This window comes from Zalophus californianus, chromosome 4, assembly GCF_009762305.2.
Source record: "Zalophus californianus isolate mZalCal1 chromosome 4, mZalCal1.pri.v2, whole genome shotgun sequence".
In the NCBI taxonomy this organism is placed as follows: Eukaryota; Metazoa; Chordata; class Mammalia; order Carnivora; family Otariidae; genus Zalophus; species Zalophus californianus.
The window spans coordinates 117,412,078-117,427,746 of record NC_045598.1 but is presented as its reverse complement, the minus strand read 5'-3'; the positions used below and the strand labels follow the sequence as shown (position 1 = coordinate 117,427,746).

The following is a 15,669-nucleotide window of genomic DNA, read 5'->3' as shown; positions in this document are numbered from 1 at the left end:
TGAAAAAGAGGAGATGAGGCCATGGCTGGGTCTAAAGTTACTTTCTTGATTAAAATGGGTATGGCCAGGAAGTGTCGTAAGGGTGAGGAAAAGAAAAAGATGGTAGAGAACAGGCCTGTACCGTAGTTCCCAAACTGTGTGCCAAGGCACCCAGGGTGCCGTAGCAAACTCAAGGGGTGCCTGGGGATATTTCAAATTTTCAAGGGAAACATAATGACATCTGTTAGACACCATGAGAACTAAGAGCTCCAGGTAGCTCAGTTTCAACATTAGATTGTACTGTATTCCTTTCAACAATTTCATATTTGTGTGAAACAGTTTTCTGTGGTTGCTGTGATAAAAAGGAAGTATCACATGGAACAGAAAGTAAGGGTGGTACATTTCCAAAAGCTGAGAGGCTGCACGACACAGGTATACACTTCTTAAGTGAACACAAATGCGTTCATTTAAGAACATAAAAATAAGATTTTTGCTTTCAGTGTGTGTGTAGTATTTTTTCAAATAGTACTAAGTTGTTATAATAAATACATGTTACGTTGTTTAGACCTAACAACCTAACCAATGGAACTCTGTGGTGTTTCTTCTGCTCTAGGATGGCCACGTAAAAATCACTGACACACTCAGGGTCCATAATCTTTAAAACGTGAACAGCAGCAGATAGCAGGTTCGGACAGAGCAGGTGGGTGCTGGCAGGCTGAGAGGCGAGGCAGAAAGGCAGCCGAGGGTGGGGCCACTGGCCAGGCGCACCTGGGGAGGAGAAGCAAGGTGTTCTGGCATTGGGAACCTGCCACCTTTAACTTCATCTTGCCCACCCCGTTGTAAGGAGAAACCGCTGATTCTCACTATGAATACGCTAGAGGATGCCCCCAATTAATTTCAGAAATTTTCAAATCATGGAAACAGCATGACAGATGCTCTGCTGAATTTCCATTTTTCTTAATGACATCTCCTTTTTCTCCGCATCCTACTCACCCAGACTCAGAACCTCTGTCATCTTTATGACCTCCATGTCACACTTTATGTAGTAGAAACAACTCCCCACCAAGCCCTGTCCCTTTTGCAATATAATTGTGCTTGCTTTCGAAGCTTAGGAAAAGGTGTGGACCAGAAAAATCGTGTATTCAGGTGGTTTTTCCTATATGAGTCTTCTTTCTCTATGAAACCATACATGATGTTAATTACTAACATCACAGCATTTTAGGGAAAACTCCTCGATTGTTGCAGTTGCCTCCTAGCTAGTCCCTATGGCAGCATCTGTCCTTCCCCGACTCTTTGCTCATCTTTGAGAATTACATTAGCTTCATATCACTCTATATTCAATGTTCTTCAGACCACCTTCGATCATTCACTGATTCAATGAGTTAATACATCTACGCAGGGCTCAGTTTTACAACGGCGATGTCCTCTCATCCCATGCCTCATCCCTCATGCCCACTTCCCTATTTCCATTTTTCTACAGCATTATTACAGGAATTCAGATTAAAAGACCTATTGTATCATCTGTCTGTCTCTCCTCTCAGGAGAGCAGGGATTTTTGTTAATTCTGGACACGGTTGTACTGCCAGAGCAGAGAACAGTGCTGGGCACTTGGAAGCGTTCTATAAATGTTCATTTGTTGAATAGAGCGCCCCGTAGTACAAAAGCTCGACAAATGTTAGAAAAGTGTTTATAGTTATTAGTGTTACACCATCACCTCTAATACTGCCATCAGGCTCCCTGCCATTGCCAAATAAGATAAAAGCTCCAATATTTAATGTGCCACTCAGCCCCTCACAGCCTGGCGACAGTCTACCTCACCATCACCTGTGTTACTCCCAATGGAAGACTCCCTGATGCACACAGATAGGTATTGAGGTGACAGCATGAGCCTGCCTTGATTGGCATCTCAGCTCTTACCTATATAGGCAAATCCTGCGTATCCTCCAACACCTAACTCACACCCAATCTTGCCTGATCCCCTCAGGTTACATCCTTCTCTCCCTCTGATTTCTTCTCTCCATAATCAATTTGGAACTTAGGCGCAAGCCGCAAGACACCTCTTACACTACTATTTGACATTGTTACCTAATTCTTAAATTGCCTGTCTGTGAACTTGTGTGTAGCTCTCCTCGCCTAGACTAGAAACTCCTTGAGGGCAGAAACTGTCTAAACCACCTTTTTGTAGACCACCTTGCGTCCACCACCCAAACTCACGCAGAACTACTACCCAGTTACTGAGTCAGCAATAAAACACCATTTAGTGAATTAAAGTTGAACTTAGAAATCCCAATCAGAAGCAAGTCTATAAGTAAAACTGACTACCCTTATTTTTTTGGTTTTTAATAGGTGATCAGTAAATGTTAGTTCCCAAATCTGTTTTAGTTTTAGACATATCTAGACCATGAAAGCAACCAAAATGCCTGCATTAACTGGGAATCTGTGACCATTCAAAGAATTTGGGCTGAAAATCTCTCCATTATAAAAATAATTTTTCTGAAGTGAAGTAGCAAAGGGCTTTGGGATAAAGAAATCTGCATCCAATCTGGTTCCTCTGTTTATTAACAGCCATATGAACATCAGCAAGTTACTCAATTAAAATTCATTTTCATTTTACTCGTCCATAAAATGTAAATAATATTCCTCCTTCAAGGGTTGCCGTGGGGATTAAACAAAATAGCGTCTCTTAAATGCTTCTCCCAAAACAAGTGAACAATGTGTTACTTCCCGTTTTCCCTCCCTCTCCCCTAAAACAAGGAGGGCCAGATTATAGTGACATTATCATTCTTAAGTGAAGAAAGGCTCCTGCAACCTTTGGCACAAACAAAATTGTTAAATAAAAATTGTTAAGGGGGCGCCTGGGTGGCTCAGTTGTTAAGCGTCTGCCTTCAGCTCAGGTCATGATCCCAGGGTCTTGGGATCAAGCCCCACATCAGGCTCCCTGCTCGGCCGGAAGCCTGCTTCTCCCTCTCCCACTCCCCCTGCTTGTGTTCCCTCTCTCGCTATGTCTCTGTCTGTCAAATAAATAAATAAAATCTTTTTTAAAAAGTTGCTAAGGAGTCTTCCTGAGTGTGGATTCCACTCACAGCTAAACCACTCCAATTTTCACAGCATCCCAGGTAACTTCTAGTGAACCCCCTCATCTCCACCTCAATTCTCACCCTCCGTTTGCTCTACTAAAATCTAAGTGGTCCAGATTCTAGACCTTTCCCCAACTTGCACAGGGCTCCCCTCAATTAATCTGCTAAATCGCTTTACTGGATTTGCAGCACACACTCACATATTTGGCAGGAAAATGAGTTCTGTGTTTGCGGATATTTCTTTTTCACTTGGCCTTGGCTTTTTTCGGATTTTGTCACCAAGCGAGTTAAAAAATGAAGAATTCGATTTTTCGGCTTCAAGATGTGTTTGATTGAAGGACAGAAGGGGCAGAGGAGCAAAGAGGGGGCACTCAGCACAGTCACTCAGGTCCTCCATTCCCTCAGGAGCACACAGAAATAGAAAGCTGCCCCTCACCAGTTTCTTTGCCTTGAGAACCACGTACCAAACCTACCTCGCAGCCAAAGTGTATTCAGTTACTTATCCAAGCTGGCGTGCTCTCTCTCCCCACTACCCCTTTGCCTCTTGGATGCTTCCCCAGCCAGCCTCATGCTGAGCAGGAAAGGGACTCATGACAGGCAGATTAGAGTTTTCAAGCAGCCCCAGGAGGAGGAAGTTACTCGTTCCCACGGGCCTGGGTTTTTCTTTTTGTGGGTGTGTTTTCTCTTTCTGAAACCAGGAAGCTAAATTTGCCTAATGGTTAAACCCAAAAGGATTACAGATTCTTTCTTCAAGAACCCTCAGAGGCCTGTCGTCCATCCCTCTGTGTTAAAAGCAGTCCATTTCCAAATCACCCAGGCAGAGGGGAGGCTTTCTACGCTCTTCAGTGAAGTCTCTTCTATTCTGTTATTTTTATGACAAGCACTATATCAACAGACCATTCATATTTATGTTTCCCATTCTCCTTACCAAACACTACACGACATCTCAATTTCCTAAAAAAACAAAATTCAAAATTTCATTCCCCCCCCCCCCCGCCCCCACCACTTCTTTCTCCTCTTTGAACTAAACTACTTTTAGGTTCAGGCTCTCACTCACTCACATTCTTCACATTTCCATTAATTAGCCTTGAATGCCCAGCATGTTCTGCTTTTCTTGCAATAATTGAGATCCTCTTTCTTGCCTAGAATTTTTACTAAAAACGTGTTCTCCCTTGGCAACATATCCCATCATTCAGCCGCCATTGTGTCAGGGATGTCACTATTGGCTGTTTTAACCTCCAGACAGGTGGAGGATCCTCACCAAAGCCCCAGCGTGGTCCCACACGGGAACGTGGAAGAGAGGCCACTCAGAATCTGCTGTCTCAGGGTAATGGCCGTGTTTGTCCAAGAACTGTGCGTATAGGCTGAGCTCAAATCCCAAGCTACTGATCCACCTTGGGAAGTTATTTAACCCCTCAGTCTCCGTCGACTCATTTGGAAAATGAGGATACTGCCACTGTAGGTAGGGCCACTGTAAGGACTAACAGAAGTAGTATACCCAGAGCACCTAGCAAGCCCTCAGTGGGAGAGGGCTCTTGTCAATTTCACTCATGTGTGGTTATCTACAAATAAATGCATTGCTATTCCTTAATAATCCTTTCTAGATTTCTCATCCTTAATTCTTTTAAGCATATTTTCAGCTGCACTGGTTACGGCAGCACACTCTGTCTCTGTTCTATCAATGCGTAAGGCCACGATTCTTAACCTTGTGTGTGCCTTAAAACACAATGTGGGGGCTTTTAAAAATAAGTGTCCAGGGGCGCCTGGGTGGCTCAGTCGGTTAAGCGGCTGCCTTCGGCTCAGGTCATGATCCCAGGGTCCTGGGATCAAGCCCCGCATCGGGCTCCCTGCTCAGCGGGGAGCCTGCTTCTCCCTCTCCCACTCCCCCTGCTTGTGTTCCTGCTCTCGCTATCTCTGTCAAATAAATAAATAAAATCTTAAAAAAAAAAAATAAGTGCCCAGATGACTTATGTCAGAATCTTTGGAGGTTAGGCCTGAGCATCAGTATCTGAAAATCTCCAGAGGCAAACAAGTAAATGGAAGACTGGTAGGTGATGGTCTGCACAGTGAAGAAAAGACAGCTCACAGCAGAGGGATAGTTGGGATAGTTGGTCAGTGAGGCTGGTGTGAGCAGACCACGCTCAAGGTGAGGCCAGCCTTGCGGAGTCTCACGTCTGGGTCAGAGGCAGAGTGGCCAGGGAGCAGGGCTGAGGCAGCAGCAGGAGATCCACAAGCTGGGCTGTCCGGAGGCCACCCAGGTTCCTTCCCGCAACTCTGCTTGCTCAGCATTTCCTTCAGTTCCAGGCAATTTTGGGCAATGCCTCAGCTTCCTTCCAATAATTCCCCATTTCTGCTTAAGCTAGCCAAAGGAGGTCTCCATGGAAACCCAACAAAGTTCTACTAAGACAAGAGGTTATTTACTTTAAATCAGTCTTATTTATGTAATCGTGTTTGACAAACTTGGAACTTCAAATCAAGATATTTGGAAGAATTCGTTAACGTCTCGACCACTGAGTATCCCAAATATATTCCTTAACCTTTCCTGGACCTACACCTTCTCCTCACTTGTAAAACACATGGGTCAAACAAAATATCCATCTCTTCCAGCTCAAGTTCTATACATCCATGCATCTGGGATCATTTTCATTTGTTGACCACATTATAAGAGAGACACTGGAGGCATAAATATTGTAAGACATGCCCATCTCCAAGGAGTTGAGTATGTCTTCATATTAATGGAGGATAATCACCCAGTGTGTGCGTATTTAGGAAACTCTTTTCCTTTCCTTCTTTCTTTAGTTCACATCACCAGCTCATTAGCACCAGCCTCTCCTTTCTCACTCCCGCAACTTCACAAGTGTGACAAAATGTTATTATTAGTGTATCCAGCATATCAAAACTTTAAAAGAGCAGTTTCAAAACTCTCCCTGACCTCAACCATCACCCCAAATTAAACTTTTATTTTTAAATTTTCTCCGATAATTTTTAAGACTTCTCTCTGATATAACACACACACACGTCTGCACACACTCATGCATGCACACACACCGCCTGAGGCAGCATTTAATCATTCTGCACAGGCTCCAGAGCAGTGACTATTCCCACATTTCTAGAACAGAGCCAGATAGAGGTGGGTCTGTGCTCTTCTCTCAGGGGTGGGGCATTAGGAAATTCAGTACATGATGAAGGATTTATATCTTCCTTAACATCTGGTGCTCAGGAATCATCATCAAAGACAGGATACCCATCTAGAACAATTGTTCCAGGGTAAGAGTCTACATCATTGCCCTATGATGTAAATATAGGTCTCCGTTGCTCTGTGATTTACATTTTGCCTACATCCTTCTAGAGTGGTATTATGTTTGGAAATAGGCATAAATCTTTCAAAATCACCCAAAGTAATCTGACAAAGTCTAGAAGAAGTAGAAGATTTAGCCTCAGAAGCATTATTTTTAAATGAGGAAATACGACTGTTTAATAGTATACATTGGAAACACAACCTCATCAGTTGCAATTTATTGATATTAAAAGCACATTAATGTTTAACGCGCCCAATATTTCTCTCCAATATTTTCCTTTTTTGCCTTCAAAAACCAAAATAAAATGTTCCTTTAAAACCAGTACTTCTTTAGCCAATGATCAACTTGATAGAAATTTTTTCTCAAGACTTAGCTAACAAATGGGACTATCACAGAAATAATTTACCATAAAGTAGAATTACCAAATTAATTTACTCAAAGTGTTATGTTTTCCTGAATCTAAAATACTGTTGATTTTTACATCATTATTTTATGTAACATTAAAGAAAACAAAACGGAGGCACCTGAGTCACTCAGTTGGTTAAGATCTGACTTGATTTCGGCTCAGGTCATGATCTCAGGGTTGTGGGATCAAGCCCTATGTCGGGCTCCACACTTCCTGTGGAGTCTGCTTGAGATTCTCTCTCTCCCTCTGCCCCTCCCTCTGCTTCTGTGCTCTCTCTCTCTCTCGAAATAAATAAAATCTTAAAAAAGAAAGCAAAACAGAATGTCAACACTTCAAATTATTAAGATGCCTTTAACTATGACTTCAAAGGTATTAAAATGTAAAAATATAGTAAGTACATGCTTACTGAATATCCATTTATTTTAGAAATGATAATCCATGTTCTGTTTTATCCTTAAATGTCTTTTTTTTTTTTTTTGGTAGTGTTGCTTCACATTCTTTTTAAGTACAGAGAATTTAATTATTATTAAAGTAAATTTTAATAGAATTAAGCAAGAAGAAGCTCTCTTTTTTTTCCCATTTAATGGTGAAATGAGTAGTACTTCAAAAGCCTGGTGCCTGGTTCATGCAGGGTAATTGTATTATCATCATCTCTAATCCATGCTGAACTTGTTTTCCCATCCAAACATTGCTGCTGACCATACCTGATAAAAGCTAACATCTATTTAACGCTTACTATGTACCTGGTACTGTGTCAAGCACTTTACATGGATTGTTTCATTCAATCCTTAGAACAATCCTTCAGATACTATTATTAATCCCATTTAACAGATGAGGAAGTTGCGGCTCAGAGAGGTAAAGAGACTTCCAAGATGACCGAAACACTAAGCAATGGACCCAGAGTTGAGACGTGTGCTGTTAGGTTAAGCACCATTTGCTCTCCAGGGCGTATCGCAAAAAACCCCCCAAGTCCAGACTTCAGACTGCAGAAGTGAGGGCCACTGGGTGCCACTGTCCACCCCAGGATGACTGCACACTGTGAATGTGGTGTAACCTGGCCTCTAGATGCTGACAGGTAATGGTTTTTTTAGTGGCTGGAGTGAGCTCCGGGAGCAGAGAAACAGGACCCCAGGGGTGTGACGAAGAAATCTGCAGGAGCAAGAAGGAGTAATTACAGAAAACACCTGTGAAGTTGAGGGCAGAAATGGGCAGACACCATCATTTATTTGAGAAATGTTACCAGGCCCCACTTGATGCATTATAGAGGAACACAGAATCAAAATTCTTGAGCTGGAGAAGACTTTTTAAAGGTCAATCTAGACCAGCAAGCTCAGCACCTCCTGGGAACGGGTAAGAAATGCAAATGCTCAGGCCCAAACCCAGACCTTCGGAATCAGACCCTGTGGGTAGAGCCACAATCTAGGTCTGCACAAACCCTCTGGGGGATTCTTATACCTGCTAATGTTCCAGAACCACTGGGGCACCTGGGTGGCTCAGTCGGTTAAGCGTCCCGACTTGATTTCGGCTCCGGTCATGATCTCAGGATCCTGAGATTGCCTAGGGCAGGTCCTGAGCTCTGAACAGGGACCCTCCTTAAAAATTCTCTCTCTACCTCGCTCTCTGCCCCTCCCCTCATGCCCCCCACTTGCCACTTGTGCGTACAAGCACACACACTCTCTCTCTCTCTCAAAACTCCTAAATTATAAAATAAACATTTAAAGTTTCAGAACCGCGAACTAGTCCAACCTCCTCATCTGACAGACTGTGATGCTCAAGGTCCAGCAACCTAGACACGGCAAAGTGAACAAACAGAAAACCATTTTTCAGGAACTTAGTCTAGAACCTCAAATACTTCAAACGCAAACGTTTGGTTTGCGTTTCACAGAGGTACTGATTTTCAAAGAAACCGGATGCAATAAAATGTATTGAAACAAACTATAGTTAATATAATTAAACCTTGATATCAGAGGCTCAATGGGGCTCTGGAATCACAGAGCATTAAGTTCACAAAAGATTGGGCAAAGAACAGTAAGAGTTGCAGAACCCAGTTCTAGAATGCCAGAGATAAGACAGCCCCAACACAGGGTGATAGAAATTAAATAAGACACAGTTAGAAGAACAGCTGATAGATAGGGCTTTAAGACGTAGTATGGCCTCAGCCATCAACTTGCAGTTAGTAGAAGTATCATAAAATATAATTTCTTCATCTAATTAACAAACCCATTAGTACTCTCCCAGTCTAATTGGACTTTATTAAATTATCTTAATTCAAAGCAGGTGAAACCTCAGGCATACAAACAGATGGCAAAGAGCCCATTTTCAAGTTTAGCTGGCCCTGGATCCCACTGGAAACAAATCCATTAGCATTGTTCACCTTTTCTGCGCTTTGTTTGAAACTTGGCTTCACTGTTACAAACAAAATTAAACGGGGGGGGGGGGGGATTAACAGAATAGCCACTTCCTGGATCCTTCTTATTTTACCAAGTAGGTCAATCTACTGGATTTTGTTCTGAAACAGTGTATCCTCATGTCTGGGAGGGGAGGCTGAGGCTGGGGGGAAAGAGGTACAAGGAACACAACCTCCATGGTGATTCCGTTGGCTGGATGGTCACCAAAGGTCCTGGCAACAGAGGCCTCAGGGAAAGGTCCCAGAACTCGGGCTGCTCCTGGGAGCGCATGCAGATGGCCGGAAGGGCAGCGGTGTCCCCAGGGCCCGGTGGGGGCCACTGAGGGGCCCTGATCCCCCCACGCAGTCAGTCCCTCCCTGAACTCTGAAGGAACTGAGCGCATCTCACATCAGGAAATCAGATCATTCTCACCTTTGCTTTTTCACTCTTGTCTTTAGGAAACATTTGTACCCAAAAGTATGCGGTCATCTCAGCATACTTCACGTTAAATACATAAAATGCTTTATGGAGGCAGCAGGGCTGCCTGGGGGGACACACGCAGGGTTCCCTCCTCCTCCTCCTCCGTGCCTGGGCACCTGCCCCTCTCTGGAATACCACACTCTACCAGCAGCCTCCTTCTTGTTTCCAGTCACCCATCTCGAGCACCATGTCCTGCAGGAAACACTGTCCCCAACCTGCAGGCAGAAGCACACCTCTGTCCTCCCGGCTCCCCGCCCATCTCAGGCCCAGCCCTTGCTTCACTGTTCATTCCACCCAGTGTCCTCAGCACCCAGGATTCTGCCAAGCCCACGAGAAACACTGATAAACTTGGCTGAATCCTATAACCAATGAAATCGTTTGCGTGCAATTACCTCTCCTCCAGCCTCTCCAAAGGCTCTTCCACCCATACCTCTACCCTTGCTGGAATTCGACTATGAAACCTTTAATCCTCTCACTCAAGCCAGTGTATTCCAGACTTGCCAGTTCACAAGAACGACCAGGACGTTGGTTAAAAAGAGATTCTTGGGCCATGCATTCAACAGGCCCTTGAACTAGAATCTGTATGGGGGTTGAGGGCATCTGGAGCAAACAATACAGGTAATTCTTAACATTGAGTTGACCTGGTTGATACTTTGTCCCCTACTAAAATGTGAGATTCTTTGGAAAGAGAATGACATAGTAAACTTTATTAACTGTTTGTACTTTAATGTGAATTTTTGGTAAAATTCCTAAAAGATTTAAATAGAAGGGGTAGGAAAAAAAAAGAGAGAGAGACAGAGAGAGAAAAGAATGGGTAGAGAAAAAAGAAGAAGTCATGGAATACATCCAATTTTGATTTAAAACATTCTCTGGGCGCCTGGGTAGCTCAGTTGGTTAAGCATCTGTCTTCGGCTCAGGTCATGATCCCAGGGTCCTGGGATTGAGCCCCACTTTGGGCTCCCTGCTCAGCGGGGAGTCTGCTTCTCCCTCTCACTCTGGCCCCCTCTCAAATAAACAAGTAAATAAATATTAAAAATAAATAAAACATTCTCTGGATATGATGTCATTTTACATCCAAACGCTCTAATCAAAATGCTTATGTGGTAAAGTGGCATTATACTATATAAGAATAAAGTCAGGGTGAATGAACTTTTTACAATGGCCACCTTAAAGGAAATTACAATATTTATAGTCCATTTTTTAAAAAAAGATATTTTTTTTATCAGGAAATTGTTTTGCAGCTGTGCTTATGAACTCTTGCTTTTTACTCAAAATGAAAATTTCTTATTTGAGCTAAAATTTAAGAAAATACCATGGTCGGGTCTAGTTGTAATGCTGGATTTTATAAATGTTGTAACTCAGACACTTTGAGCCTGGTTTATCTTGTCTGTCATTCACCGCCCACATAACCTCTTCATTGCAAAAATCATTTTCCTTCATTATGCCTATCAAGGTATCCATAAAGGTGCATTAGGAAAGAGGCACACAGAAATCTGCTCCACAATGAAATAGAAATAGTCTGTAGGCTCCTGTGAAGTGCACTGACTTTTCCCCTTTTGGGTTTCAGGAAGTGGCTTGTCCCAGTCACATTATGTTCTGAATTACTCCTCTCCTTCCATTTGAGCCGAGTAACACTAGATGGGGAGAGGGAAGAGAGAAGCCTGGAAGGAAGAGATGGGGACGGATGGGGTCTCATTACCCAGTCAGAATCAGGCTTCCGTGTCTCCACTTCCTGTTTGCTATACCCTTAAATAAGACATGTCCTCATTGCACACATAGAGACACATGACCACTCCCACCATCTCCATCGCAGTAAAGGGCGCCCTCGGCTCTTGAGGTTGTAAACTGAGAAGTCATCCTGATTCCTCTTTTTCTCACTCCCCAAATCCAACTCAGCAGCAGGGTCTTTTCATCGACAAGCACAAGCTCTCCCCAGTCTGACCCTCCTCAGCTCCAGGACCAGGGCCACGCGCATGGGTGCCGCAACGGCCAGATAAAATACAGGACACCTAGTGACACTGGAATTTCACAGATGCAGTAATTCATTTTTGCACGGGACACACTTATACTAAAAAATGATTCATCGTCTACCTGACATTTAAGTTGAATCTGGCATCCTGTATTTTTATTTGCTCAAACAGCCAGCCCTGCTGCCCCTGCATTCCCCACACAGCCAAATCTTTATCTACAGATTAAAACCCTCCCACAGCTTTCTTCAGAATTTAGAATAAAAACTAAGTTCTTTACCAAAGTCTTGAGGGCACTTGATTGGAGAAGGTGGGAGCGCTTGGAGAGAGCCCTCTGCTTGCCTCTCCAAACTCTCTCACCCCCGTCCTTTTTCTCTGCAGACGCTCAAGCTCATTCCCACCTCAGGACCTTTGCACTTTGCTGTCCCCTCTGTCTAAAATCCTCTTCCTTCCTCTCCTTGTCTTCCATATCATTCACATCACAATTCAAAAAGACCTACCCCCCGGCCAACCTAGCTAACGTAGTGCCCCCCTCAACATGCCCTCTGTCACATTACCCCGTCGTACTTTCCTCAGAGCCCCTTCATCCAGCCTGAAAGCATTTATTAGTATATTGTCTTTTGTCCTGACTGGCAATGCATGGCACCATTAGATCAGAGCCCTGTCTCTTTTGTTCAATGTCTCCAGAGCACCTAGAACTGAACCTGGCATTTAACAGTCTCTCTTTATGTATTTGCTGATGAATAAATGAATGAGTTTCCCATCTGTAAAATGAAATGTCCTTAAATTCCAAATGGTCTTCACTTGCACATGTTCAACTTCTATAGTAAAATGGTGACATTCCTAAACAACCTTTCCTGCACCAAAGGCAGACTCTCTCCCAACAGCCAGCAAATACACCTTTTCACCGATTGCATGGTGGTGCTGCCCATTGCTCCAAGTTCAGAGTCATCAGGAGCAGTGTCTTACTCAGTACAAGGTGATAGTGGATGCAGTTACTGGAGTGTGTCATTATATTTTAAACCTATAATTAAAACAAATTTAGTAGAAAGCCAAAAGACCCCAGTGTTGATATGAATGTTATAAAAAGCAGAGATGCCATAAACCCAATTCAACAGTAACAAGATGAAAATCGTAAGACAGGCTTAAAGCAAGGACCCTTTAACCTAAGCAAAGCACTTTTTTTGACCTAAGCTGATAGCCTTACTGTGAAGAAAATGCGTAAAATTGGAGACCAAGGACAAAACGCTGAATCTATAGTGAAAATTATGTCTAAATGGGAAGACACAATTAGAAACGGTACAAATTGTTTAGCTGTCTGGGGATGGAAGCCCTTATCACATTTAACCCTATTTTTGGCTTTCAGGCTCAGAAGAGGAAGAAGGGGCTGCCCGTGGACCATCTGTGGGACAGCCCGAAAGCACCATGGCCAGGTCCTTAAACAGTAGCGTATGGTAATCCCTCCCATGACTTTACACTCCTCCTGATTACTGGGAAATCATGGAGTTTCTGAAGAAGAAAAACCTGAAGGTTTAGTTTCAACTCTTCTGAGCTGCTAGGAGAATAAAATATTTTCAGTGGTCGCCCGGGCTCTTTTATGTTGTTTAGAGAGACGATCTGGAGGCAGGACAGGAAACCACAGGGCACAGGAGAAAGGGAAGTGCCTAAGTCATGGTGTTGGGTGTGGGAGTCCAGAAGCGGACTCCAGCAAGAAGGAAGAAAAGAGATAAAACACACGTGTTAAATAGAATCAAGTAGTTCCAGGAAGTCATACTAAATGTTCCCCATTTCAAAATTCTAAATTCTCAGTTTCTTCAACCATTTTACAGAGGTAGTTGTGAAAAATACAGGTTCATATTTTCTTTAAGAAGAGCATGGAGGGGTGCCTGGGTCGCTCAGTCAGTTAAGCGGCTGCCTTAGGCTCAGGTCATGAGATCGAGGCTCCTGGGATCAAGTCCCACATCGGGCTCCTTGCTCAGCAAGGAGCCTCTTCTCCCTCTCCCACTGTCTGCCACTCCCCCTGCTTCTGCTCTCTCTTTCACTCGCTCGCTCGCTCGGTGTCAAATACATAAATAAAATCTTTAGAGAAGAAGAAGAATATGGAAATGTAGCAAGCCAAAATCTGACACTGGGACAATTTGGAGTTCAGCACATTTTCATGAAAACCTCACTTAAATGGAAGACGATGAGCAAGATACTCTCCGCCCTCAGGAATTCAGGGAACAGTGGGAGAAACAGGCAAATCAATGGTAGTGCCAATAACACATGACAGGTACCACAGTAGACATATGTTCGACACGCTTCGGGGCCACAGACCAAAGAAGCGTCAGGGTTGGCTTCACCTATGCACCAGGTTAATACCTCAGTTAGAGCTTAACTGGACCTTACCACATGACGTTATCTTCAGTTTGCTTTTCTGATTGAAACAAAATGTATATATCATGTTCTGGACATGGGTGGCAGTGATGGCTCAGGATGAATGTACTTAATGCCACAGTACACTTAAAAATTGTTACGATGGTAAATGTTATGTATATTTTACCACAATTGAAAAAAATCAAGAAAAATAAATTCTGATTACCACCAAAACAAATATGTATATATAATGAAATGCACAGATCTTAAATGCCATATGAGATTGATATCGATATATATGTCCACACCCACCTACCCAGCTTCCAAAACAAGATACAAAACATTCCTATCACCTCAACTAGTCCCCTGTGTCCTTTTCTAAGTCACACCCTCCCTATGAGCACTGCTCCTGAGCTTCATGCAAATGAAATCATGCTCTTGAGCTTCATGCAAATGAAATCATCCAGTATGTATTTCTTTCTGATGTGTTTCCTTTAACATGTTTGTGAAACTCACCCAGCTCTTGCCTGTGTCAGTATCCTTTTTTTGGTCTGAGCACTATCTGAGCACTATCCCATTTTATGAGTCTGCCATCCGAATGTATTGAACCCCTCTTCTGATGATGGGTATTCAAGACATTTCCAGGGTTTTGGGGTTTTATAATATATACATTATGAAAAATGGTGCTATATACATCCTTGCACGAGTCATTTTGTGGACATATGTTTTCATTCCTCCTACCTAGGTGTGGAAATGCTAGATTGTGAGGCAGATGTATGTTGAATTTTTATAAGAAGCTGCCAAAGGGTGTCTTGTGGTGGTAGCTGTCCCATTTTTGACTGCAATCTCCCCACATCCTCGCCAGCATTTTGGTATGGTCAGTCTTTTTTTTTAATGGACACCGACGGCTCACTGAACCACCATGAATGCTACAGAAAGAGGAAAGTATCTCTTAGACAGGGTTACTGGTTTCCCAGAGGGCTGCTCCTTTTCTCTCAGGCAGGAGGTTTCTACCCCGGCTCAGTGGGAGAGTAAATGGGGGTTATTTCATTCCTTAACTTTTCAACAAAACGCTTTCACATACCCTTTCAAAATGAATCCTGAGGGGCACCTGGGTGGTTCAGTCAGTTAAGTGTCTGCCTTTGGCTCAGGTCATGATCCTGGGTCCTGGGACTGAGTCCCGGCATTGGGCTCCCTGCTCAGCAGACAGCCTGCTTCTCCCTTTGCCCCTCCCCCTCCCCCTTGCGTGTGGTCACCCTCTCTTTCTCAAATAAATAAATAAAATCTTAAAACAATAACAACAACAAAACGAATCCTGATAAGGAATTCTAACATCGGATAAAAGAGCAGCTCTGAGATGGGGTAATTTGCCCTGGGTTCACAGGGCAGACCGCCCCATTCCAGCCCTCTGACTAAACAGGTTCCCCATTTCTGAGCACATCAGTCAATCTGTTGCATGCGGAAAGAGGAAAAAAAACCCCAACTTATTGATTGATGAGTTCTGATGAACTATGCTACGTCATGGTTTCCTATACATAATCCCTCTCACTCACGGGTCCCTTTGACAGAAGTCAAGACCTGTGGGAAAAGGGAGTGAGCCCCTTGCACGTGGGAGACACTCTGTGCCTGAATGTCAGGTCCCTGAGTGATGGAAGCTCTGTGGACCCCACACAACTTAAAACACAGCCAAGGTATAGCTGTTTCGGTGAATGAGACTGT

General features: G+C 43.5%; 2 protein-coding genes across 7 annotated transcripts in view; one reads left to right on the top strand and one right to left on the bottom strand.

Moving 5' to 3' along the window:
- LYN (LYN proto-oncogene, Src family tyrosine kinase) overlaps positions 1 to 15,669 on the bottom strand; it is a 115,143-nt gene that overhangs the window by 78,828 nt on the left and 20,646 nt on the right. The window contains exon 1 of one of the 6 annotated variants that reach the window (XM_027577297.2): positions 3,530 to 3,615. The exons of 4 other annotated variants lie outside the window; for them this stretch is intronic. The gene's annotated coding sequence lies outside the window, so the exon portion shown is untranslated. Of the gene's footprint in view, positions 1 to 3,529; positions 3,616 to 15,669 lie in introns of those variants that run through there. One more of the 6 variants, XM_027577320.2, reaches the window with a different exon arrangement.
- Positions 12,511 to 15,669, top strand: part of LOC113925896 (translation initiation factor IF-2-like) — a 51,128-nt gene continuing 47,969 nt past the window's right edge. Inside the window, exons 1-2 of the mRNA XM_027600564.2 lie at positions 12,511 to 12,574; positions 12,962 to 13,049. Coding sequence (XP_027456365.2) covers positions 12,511 to 12,574; positions 12,962 to 13,049 — 152 coding nt within the window. The remainder of the gene's footprint in view (positions 12,575 to 12,961; positions 13,050 to 15,669) is intronic.